This window comes from Mobula birostris, chromosome 4 (genome assembly GCF_030028105.1).
Source record: "Mobula birostris isolate sMobBir1 chromosome 4, sMobBir1.hap1, whole genome shotgun sequence".
Lineage (NCBI taxonomy): Eukaryota > Metazoa > Chordata > Chondrichthyes > Myliobatiformes > Myliobatidae > Mobula > Mobula birostris.
This window is the reverse complement of record NC_092373.1, coordinates 142,760,330-142,771,560: the sequence shown is the minus strand read 5'-3', so window position 1 is coordinate 142,771,560 and position 11,231 is coordinate 142,760,330. Positions and strand designations below refer to the sequence as shown.

General features: G+C 34.7%; 1 protein-coding gene across 2 annotated transcripts in view; it reads left to right on the top strand.

Moving 5' to 3' along the window:
* Positions 1-1,220: 1,220 nt before the first annotated feature.
* The window catches only part of mfsd8 (major facilitator superfamily domain containing 8), a 60,480-nt gene continuing 50,469 nt past the window's right edge, over positions 1,221-11,231 (top strand). The window contains exon 1 of one of the 2 annotated variants that reach the window (XM_072256150.1): positions 1,221-1,440. In XM_072256150.1, the coding sequence (XP_072112251.1) occupies positions 1,379-1,440 (62 nt within the window). In that variant the 5' untranslated portion in view covers positions 1,221-1,378. The remainder of the gene's footprint in view (positions 1,441-11,231) is intronic. The other variant, XM_072256152.1, reaches the window with a different exon arrangement.

Here is an 11,231-nt window from a genome sequence, read left to right as displayed (position 1 = left end):
GAAGGGTTAAGGGGAGGGGGGAGGGTAGATATTATTATTCCATGTAATTGAAAACATCCTGACTGGCTGCATCACTGCCCAGTATGGGAACTGTACCTCCCTTAATCGCAGGACTCTGCAGGAGTGGTGCGGACAGCCCAGCACATCTGTGGATGTGAACTCCCATGATACAGGACATTTACAAGGACAGGTGTGTAAAAAGGGCCTGTAGGATCATTGGGGCCCAAGTTATCCCAACCACAGTCTATTCCAGCTGCTACCATCTGGGAAGCGACACCGCAGCATAAAAGCCAGGACCAACAGGCTCCGGGAAAGCTTCCTCCATCAGGCCATCAGACTGATGAACTCATACTGATTTGAGTGCACTCTACATTATATTGACTGTTCTATTTATTATAAATTGTTATCATTACTATGACTGCACATTGCACATTTAGATGGAGACGTAATGTGAAGATTTTTACTCCTCGTGTATGTGAAGGATGTAAGAAATAAAGTCAATTAAATTCAGTTCATCTCATATTAAGATATAATCCTGAGAGTTTCCATATTTAGCAGTGGTTGCTACTGTGTCACATGATTTCTGCTCCTAGTAAACATTAAAAGTCTACATTAAGAGGAAGGATATGCAGTACTGGCTTTGGAGGCAGTGCAGAGGAGGTTCACCAGGGTGATTCCAGGGATGAAGGGGTTAACCTATGAGGACAGATTGAGTCGCCTGGGACTGTACTCTCTGGAATTCAGAAGAATGAGAGGGGATCTTATAGAAACATACAAAATTTTGAAAGGGATAGATAAGATAGTAGGAAAGTTGTTTCCATTGGTAAGTGAGACTAGAACTAGGGGACATTGCCTCAAGATTCAGGGGAGAAGATTTAGGACGGAGATGAGGAGAAACTTTTTCCCAGAGAGTGGTGAATCTGTGGAATTCCTTGCCCAGGAAAGCAGTTGAGGCTTGTTCACTAAATATATTTAAGATACAGTTAGATAGGTTTTACATCGTAAGGGAATTAAGGGTTATGGGGAAAAGGCGGGTAAATGGAGCTGAGTTTACGGACAGATCAGCTATGATCTTATTGAATGGCGGGACAGGCTCGATGGGCCGGACGGCCTACTCCTGCTCCTATTTCATATGTTCTTATGTTTACTTTTTGTCCCCCGATGTTGACATACAGTATTTTATCTCTTTCCAAGCAATCGGAGGCGCTTTGGTCTGCGCGGAACAGTTTGTTAAGCCCACAGTTACCTTACCCTCATTCGCGTGGTTGCACGCGTTGCTCTCCGGTCGAATTTGGTGTCCCGTCCTCTGACCGTCACTTCCGATAATAAAATCTACGCAAATATTTAATCTGATTAAAGTCAGGTGATAGTTCTGAAAATGGAGGCGGCTCGTCACGAGGTGGATGAAAGAAGCCCGTTGCTAAATGCGGATCATGGAAGGTGAGTGACCACATGCGGCAGATAAAAGACCAAATACAGACGTGGACAGTGAGGACTACTGGTTTTTCTCCCTGTTAAGTTAAACACACACACACCTCATAACAGACCCGTCAATTCCTGAAAGAGAAAAGAATAAAGCGATGTGTTGGTTTGTGTTCTTAATATATGTGTGAAAAGTGTACTATTAGTAAGTTATTATTTTTCTTTATGAAAATATGCCTTCAGCATTTCCATACTCTCAGTGAATAGTATTTTGCACTCAAAAATAGTGATCTTGTCTAGAATTCCATTGCTCACATCCTAATTTGTTTCATTTATTTGATTGACCCATGTTAGATTTCAGATTGTTACACCTGTGTGTTGAAATTATTTCATTTCCCTGTACTGTTGCCCTCTTTATATCTTCAGTAGTCTCCCGCTGCCTTTTGGGAATTCATATTCTTCCTGTTTTTGCACATTCTATCTTGATTCCCTTTGTTTCTTCATTGTTAGCAACGCATTCAGATGGCAAGTTATCAATGCTAAAATTCTGCTGTTACTAGTTATCCTTAGGTGGGTTTGTGAAATAGAGGATGGCAGGCTTCTATTCCAGTTTTGAAAGTTTGAGATACCTGATAAGACTAATCTGGGAATTGCAGACTCTTCTATAGGTGGGTGGGTAGTTGGTGAGATGAAGCTCACCTTTCATCAATTGGAACTTTTGTTGCATGAACTGTAATCTTGCCCCCTATTTCCCCATTCTCTGTTTCTGTACCTGCTTAAAGATAGATCACTCTAGAACATCGCAAAGTATTCTTTATTTTACCCATTTTGTACTAGCTGCGTTTTCCTTCACTAAGCTAGTGAATGAAGACAGCAGCTTTTTAATGAATATATCTAAGCCAGTTAAATACTTTCGTAGCTTACGGTGCACCAGCATAAAGTAAATCAGCTTAGTTAGCTTGAATATTACACCCAAAACTGCACATTCAGCAAGTTAGTATCTACTTTCCATAGAAAATGGCATTTTGAAAGCTATGCTTTTATAATTGATCTTGAATCCCTCCTTTCTTTCTTAATAACAAATCTCCCAGTTTATAAAAAATGTTTAGAAATATGACCCTGCAAATTGATCTGTTTCCTGTGGTGAACCGTGCCATTTTCAACATCTAATAGATAACAACTGACAAAGGTCCTCGGCCTGAAACGTCGACTGCACCTCTTCCTAGAGATGCTGCCTGGCCTGCTGCATTCACCAGCAACTTTTATGTGTGTTGCTTGTTAATAGATAACAAGTTGTCTTCAGATCTATATGTGTCAGCTACCTAAAACTGATTACCACTTTAGAGGGAGGACGTTATTGCACAAGAGTGCTATAGAGGAAATTTTATAAAAATGTTCCCTGGGAAGGAGAGTTTTAAGTTACGGAGAAAGTACTTGGAATGGAGGAGGCTGAGAGATTTCTGGTAGAGGTATACAAAATTATGAGGGGACTGAGAACAGGAAACTCCTCTCCATAAAACTAGAGGCATGGATTTATGATAAGAGAATTAGAGGGGATTTGAGGAAGAACTTTATCACCCAGAAAGTGATTGAAACCTGGAATGCACTGTCTGAATGGCTGGTCAAGCGGGTATGTTTTCACAATGCTTAAGAAGTATCTGGATGAACATTTGAATCGTCAAGGCGTAGAAGGCCATAGAGTAAGTGCAGGTAAATGAGATCGGTATAGATGTGTACTTGAAATTTGTCTTGGGTAGAATGGGCTGAAGGACCTGTTTCTATGCTGTATGACCATAGCTTGTGATAATCTGATCTACGTTCCACACAGACTGTATTGCTACACCCTGTCTGAATCATGTTAATTTTTAATTACATTCATTATTTCAGTTGATTCCAGATGTAATCTTTCTCCGAACTACAGTATTAACAGATTTTTTTCCAGTATCAAGTGAATCCCTTGATGTGATTAGTGTATTTCTTTGCAAGCCATCTAAGTTGCAAAACCACATAAATAAAAAAAAAAACCGCAGATGCTGGAAATCTGAAATTAAAACAGAAAATGACAAACACTTAGGTCAGGTAGCATCTGTGGAAGAAGATACAGAATTAATGTTTCAGGTTAAAAACCATTCAGAACTGGGGAAGAGGGAGAAACGGGTAGTTTTCTATTGTAGAGAGGGTGGTAGAGGTTTGATAGTAGATTTGGAATATTTCTGAGCTATCAGGAGCAACAAACAATCTACTGGAGTAATGCAGCAAGTCAAGCAGCATCTGTGTGGTCCGATTGTTGGCTTTGCCCCTTGAGACATTGACATTTGCTTCCGCTTCCCACAGCTACTGCTCAACCTGAGTTCCTCCAGGAGATTGATCGTTGCTCCATATTCTAGCATCTACAGTTGCTAAATTATCTGGCATACTATTTTTGTGCTGGAATGTGTGGCAACACTTATGGACTTCCCCCACACACCGTTGAGTTTGTTGGTTGTTGATGGTATACTGTATTTCACTATGTTTTTGATGTACATGTGATACATGTGTATCTGCTAAATTTGATACCGAGTCTGGAACGATACTGTGCCCAGGTGGGAGAACGAGGTGCTGTTCCCCAAGGTTACGTCAGAGTTCATTATAATAGGGCAGGAGATCACAGAAAGATAGGTCAGGGTAGGGTAGAGAATTAAAATGACTAGAAACTCGTACTTATCCCTGCAGTCTGAACGCAGCTGTTCGACAAATCAGTTATGCAATCTGCATTGATAATGAAATAAGGTGACATTTCAAATGAATATTGGGTGATAGCTCTGTGGAAAGATGCACAAAGTTTGCAAAGGCAATGAAAGCTTAATATTTGCCAGGACAATTTTATTGATAGCTGTTCACACCTTTCAAACTGTTTGTTTATTTAGCAATAGAGCACAGAGTCAGCCCTTGCAGCCCTTTGAGCCATGCCACCCCAGCGACCTCTGACAAACCCAATTCAATCTAACCTAATCACGGGACAATGACCAGTTAACCTATCGGCTATGTCTTTGGGCTGTGGTAGGAAACCAGAGTACCTGGAGAATCTATGCATTCCCTGGGGAGAACATACAGTGACTCCTTATAGAACGACGCCAGAGTTGAACTCTTTCTTTATTAATCTTTTTATTGATTTAATGAAAAGCATAAATACAATCAAGAAGAGAATTAGTTCAAATATATATACCAGTAACAATATAAACCAAGATTAAGATAGATATCATCAAAATCATAGATATTGTTAAACTAGTATAAAATATATAATTTAAAAAATGAAAATAACAATTCTCTTACCAGTTTATGAAGAGAAAGGAAAAAACATTGGGTTTTAAATGAAAAGAGAAAGAAAACCCACTACACTATTAAAAAAAACAGAACAAAAAAAAAGGGACTGGGCAGTCCATTTTGAGGATACGACCAAAAAAGAAAGGAAGACTTTCTGATCAAATTTAAAACTTCAAAAAAAAAATTGAAAGAGTAATAAATCAAATTAAATGAAAATATTGGATAAAAGGTCGCCATATTTGCTCAAATTTAAAGGATGTATCAAATGTCTGACTTATTTTCTCTAAACTTAAACAGGACATAATGGAGGAGAGCCAATAAAAGACTGTAGGTGGATTAGAATCCTTCCACTTCAATAAAATGGCTGTCCTAGCCAGTAAGGTTGAAAAGGCTATCATACGTTGAGCAGAAAGAGGAATATTTCCTGCTTTCGATGGGATAATCCCAAAAATTGCCGTAAGCAAATTAGGTTGTAGATCCAAATCCAAAACTTTTGATAGTGTTTTAAAAACATCTCTCCAAAAGTTATCTAGCTTTATACAATACCAATACAAATGAGTTAAAGTGGCCAGCTCAGTATTACATCTGTCACAAATAGGATTAATATTGGAGAAAATACGTGCTAGTTTATCCTTTGACATATCGGCCTGGTGCACTACCCTGAACTGTATCAAGGAATGGTGGGCACAAGTAGATGAGTTGTTAACCGAATGAAAAATTTTACTCCGTTTGATTATCTGAAAATGACTCTTGAAGTTCCGATTCCCAAGTGCGTTTAATTTTATCGTTAGATATCATTCGTGAACTCAATAACTGTTTCTAGATTATAGCTATCAACTCTTTTTGAAATGGTTTAAACAGAAAGAGAACATATGTCATATTAGGTGGAAAAGCAGAAGGGTAATTTGGTAACAAACCACGTAAAAAATTCCTAATTTGTAAATATCTAAAAAAAGTGTACATTAGATAAATCATATTTATCCACTAACTGAGATAAAGACATTAAACAGTCCCCTAAAAACAAATCTGAAAAAGTTATTATTCCCTTGGTTTTCCCAAATTAAAAAAGCCTTATCCAAAATTGATGGTTTAAAACATAATTGAGATAGATATTACTAGAAAGAATAAAATTACTTAACTCAAAAAAATCTATGGAACTGAAACCAACTTCTTAATGTATGTTTAATCATGGGATTAAATTCTTATCTGCTAATCTTAGAAAACAAAAAGGGAAGCGAAACTCCCACTAAAGAAGACCTCTGGAATGCACCAAGCTGTAATAGTGTCGCAATAACCTCTACGCTGGAGGTGAGGCACACACTTCAGCCCCATCTCCTTTTTAATATTATTGAATTAATGTGTCTAGCATAAATATAATCTTACCAGATTATTGGAATGTCCCATAAAGTGTGTGCTTTATGAGGGAAAATATAGTTCTGTGGTAAAAGCTTTACCATGAGGCCACCTGCAGGTGTAACATAGCAAAACATCTACATATTGTCTGACTGAAGCTGAAGTTCTTTGAACTGATTGATTTGACAAGTAAACTTTTAACTGTTTGGTAAGCCATAATCATTGCTTTAGGTTCCTAATGGCTCTGAAAATTTATCTTAAAACTGGTCTTTCACCCTTTCAGAATTTAATTTGTTTTGGCAATGTTAAAAATATACGGAAATATCCAATAATTTGTGATCCAATCTTTAAGAAATCCCAGTGGTTCCTCATTTGATTCTGTCTAGTTCCTGTACTCTTTTTAAGTTCACTGGGGCTCTCCCTTGTTTCCATTAAGCTCATCAGAGCCCTGTTTTCTCACTCCTTTAAACTTATTTGAGTCTAAATTGGAGAAAGGTTTCAGAAAGGATCTGGCATGTGTGGATTGGGACAGGTTGTTTTCTAGAAAAGGTGTACTTGGAAAGTGGGAGGCCTTCAAAAGTGAGATTTTAGAGTATAAAACATGCAAGTACCTGTCAGAATAAAAATTAAAGATAATAGGTTTAGGGAAACTTGGTTTTCAAGAGATACTTAGGCCTTTTTTTTAATATAATTTTTATTAAATTTTCAAAAAGAATACATGAAAAGATAAAATCTACCCACCCCCCTCCCCTTAACCTTCTCCCCCCCCCCCCATATATAGTCCTACCTAAAAAGAAAGAAAGAGAAAAAAAAGAAAAGAACCGCCTGGTTATTGGAAGGTTTCCACATGCTCCATGGGATTCAAAATAAATTTGGTATAATTATTCGTTACTTTCCCCAAGTAACCAAAATCTTTATCGGAGCACTTAAATATGCCATCCTAACTTTTGTAAATAAGGGTGCCAAATATTCAAAAATGTTACATATTTATCTCTTAAATTATAAGTAATTTTTTCAAGTGGAATAGAACTAGCCATTTCATTATTCCAACGATCCATACTTAAATACGAATCAGATTTCCAAGTAACTGCTATAGTCTTCTTAACTACTGCCAATGCAATTTTTATAAATTCTTTCTGATATTTATTCAATTTAAGTTTCGGTTTTATCCCTTCAATATCACCTAATAGAAATAATACAGGGTTATGTGGAAGTTGAATTCCAGTAATTTGTTCCAATAAGACTCTTAAATTTATCCAAAAGGGTTGAATTTTAAAACAAGACCAAGTAGAATGTAAAAAAGTACCAATTTCTTGATTACACTGAAAACATTTATCAGATAGATTTGAATTTAATCTATTTATTTTTTGTGATGTAATATATAATTGGTGTAAAAATTATATTGTACTAATCTAAGTCGAACGTTTATTGTATTTGTCATACTGTCAAGACAAAGTCTTGACCAATTTGTTTCATCAATATTAATATTCAGATCTGTTTCCCATTTTTGCTTTGACTTATGGATTCCTTGTTTAATTGTCTGGTCTTGAATCAAATTATACATACAAGAAATAAATTTTTTAATTTTCCCTTTTTGAATTAAAATTTCAATTTCATTAGGCTTTGGCAAAAACATTGTTTGACCCAGCTTACCTATTTTAAGTAAGCTCTTAATTGAAAGTAACAAAAGAAAGTATTATTAGATATTTTATATTTATCCTTTAATTGTTCAAATGACATCAATATACCTCGCTCAAAACAGTCTCCTATAAATTTAATCCCTTTTTGGTACCAATTATATAAAAGTTGATTATCCATTGTAAAAGGAATAAGTCTGTTTTGAAACAAAGGTCTCCTTGCTAATAGAGATTTCTGTGTTTCCTTATCAACATTTATCTTATTCCATAGATCAATCAAATGTGTTAATATAGGAGATTCTTTCTTTTCCCGTATCGATTTAGGTTCCCATTTATATATAAAATCTTCAGGTTTATTTTCTCCTATTTTGTCTAGTTCTATTTTAATCCATGCTGGTTTTTGATCATCGAAAAAAGATGCAATAAATCTAAGTTGATTTGCTTTATAGTAGTTTTTAAAGTTTGGAAGTTGTAATCCTCCTAACCCAAATTTACATGTCAGTTTTTCCAATGATATTCTTGACATTTTACCTTTCCAAAGAAATTTTCTCACACATTTATTTAACTCTTGAAAAAATTTCTGTGGCAATTGTATTGGTAATGTTTGAAACAAATACTGTAATCTAGGAAATATATTCATTTTTACAACATTGACTCTACCTACTAATGTTATTCGTAGTATCATCCATTTGTCAAGATCTTGAATTTTTTTTCAACAGTGGCAAATAATTAAATTTATATAAATTCTTTACATCATTATCAAGTCTTATACCTAAATACTTTATACCATTTACCGGCCATCTAAATTGGGTTACTAATCGACATTGACTATAGTCTCCCTTAGTAAGAGGTAAAATTTCACTTTTGTCCCAGTTTATTTTGTAACCTGATACCTTCCCATATTCATCCAATCTAGAAGATAATTTATGTAACGAATGTTGTGGGTTTGTTAAATATATCAAAACATCATCGGCAAAAAGATTAATTTTATATTCCTCTTGGTTAACTCTAAAACCCATAATATCGGGATCAATTCTAATTAGTTCTGCTAATGGCTCTATCGCCAATACAAATAAAGCAGGTGATAGTGGACAACCTTGTCTAGTTGACCTTTTTAACTGGAATGGTGTTGAAATTTGAGAGTTTGTCACTACTTTAGCTTTAGGGTTAGAATTTAAAGTTTTAATCCAATTTATAAAAGATGTTCCTAACCCATATGTTTCTAATACTTTAAATAAAAAATCCCATTCTAATCTATCAAATGCTTTTTCTGCATCCAAAGCAACTACTATACTCTTCTCATCCCTTTTTTGTGCCAAATGAATTATACTGAGTAGCCGAGTTACATTATCTGCCAATTGTCTATTTTTAATAAATCCTGTTTGATCCATATGTATTAATTTTGGTAAATATTTAGATAATCTATTTGATAAAACTTTTGCTATTATTTTATAATCCGTATTCAATAAAGAAATAGGCCTGTATGATGTTGGTTTCATAGGATCTCTGTCCTTTTTTGGCAATACTATTACAATCGCTGTTGAAAAAGATTCTGGAAGTTTATGTATTTTTTCTGCTTGATGTATTAGTTCCATAAAAAGAGGAAATAATAAATCTTTAAATTTTTTATAAAATTCAGGTGGAAAACCATCTTCTCCTGGAGATTTATTACTTTGGAGTGATCCTAAAGCTTCCTCAACTTCTTTTAATGTAAAAGGCATATCTAATCCCCTCTGTTCTTCCAAATTCAATTTTGGAAGAGAAACTTGTGATAAAAACCTTTCTATCTCATTAACATCATTTTGGGATTCTGATTGATATAATTCAGAATAAAAATTTTTAAAGGTTTCATTTATTTCAAGAGGTTTATAAGATATTTTATTTGCCCTTGTTCTAATTGCATTTATTGTTTTGGAAGCTTGTTCTGTTTTCAACTGCCAGGCAAGAATTTTATGTGCTCTCTCACCTAACTCATAATACCGTTGTTTAGTTCTTATAATTGCTTTTTCAGTTCTATATGTCTGAAGCGTATTATATTGTAACTTCTTATTGAGAAGTTGTCTTCGTTTTTCTTCTGACATCTATCTTTGAGATTCTTTTTCTATTCTTGTAATCTCTTTTTCCAATTGATCTAGTTCTGCCATATATTCTTTCTTAATTTTAGACGTATAGCTTATTATCTGGCCCCTAAGGTATGCTTTCATCGCATCCCATAATATAAATTTATCCTCCACTGAATGAAAATTTGTATCCAAAAAGAATTGAATCTGCTTTTTTATAAAATCACAAAAATCTTGACAATTTAATAATGTTGAATTAAATCTCCATCTATATGCCACTTCTTCCTTGTCAGCCATTATTATTGTCATTAATAAAGGAGAAAGGAGATAATATTCTTGCTTTATATTCCATATTTTTCACTCTGTGTTGAATATGCATTGATAATAGAAAAAAATCTATCCTTGAGTAAGTTTTATGTCTATGGGAATAGAACGAATAGTCTCTTTCTTTAGGATTGATTCTTCTCCATATATCAATCAAATTTAAATCTTTCATCAATGATAAAGTTAAATTTACTACCTTCGATTTTATAACAGCCTTGGTTGATCTATCTAAGACTGGGTCTAAGCAAAATTTAAAGTCTCCTCCAATTAATATTTTTTCATGTGCATCCGCCAAATTCAAAAAAGCTTCTTGTATGAATTTTGCATCATTTTCGTTTGGTGCATAAATATTCATAAAAGTCCATAGTTCGGAAAAAAGTTGACAATGTATAATCACATATCTCCCCGCAGAATCAGTTATTACATTTTGTATTCTAATTGGTAACGTTTTATTGATCAAAATTGCTACTCCCCTCGCTTTTGAATTAAATGAAGCAGCAACAACACTACCCACCCAATCTCTCTTTAGTTTCTGATGTTCTATTTCTGTTAGGTGCGTTTCCTGTAAAAAAGCTAAATCTATCTGCATTTTTTTAATATATGTTAAGATTCTTTTTCTTTTCACTGGTCCATTAAGCCCATTAACATTAAAACTCAAAAAATTCAATAAATTAGTCATTATTCTTAACAAAGTTACTCCAATCTAAAACATTACTTATCTTCTCAACTCTCATAGTTCCTTGGGGAATTTCTTTAAACTTCACCATGTTGCTATGTGTTCCCCCCCCCCCCAACCTTCCAGGCAAAAAGAAAAAAAGATAGAAAAAAAAAGAAAAAAACAAAATACCCCCCTACTAATGTTGTGAATGAAAGGATACACAACACTACCCCCCTCCATTTTACGGGTCGCGGCAAAAGCCACGCTTGCACACATGATTAACGTAGCAATCGATCAGTGCTTCTTCCAGCTTCCCCGCAACAAAAAAAGTTATATATATATAGATATATATATCTATATATATAGACAAAATTAGTATTACTATTCCCAACTAATTTCCTCCAGTGTTAGCCTTTCTTACCCCCCTCATATAATTAATAATATATTTATACATTCATCCAGCTTCAAAAATCC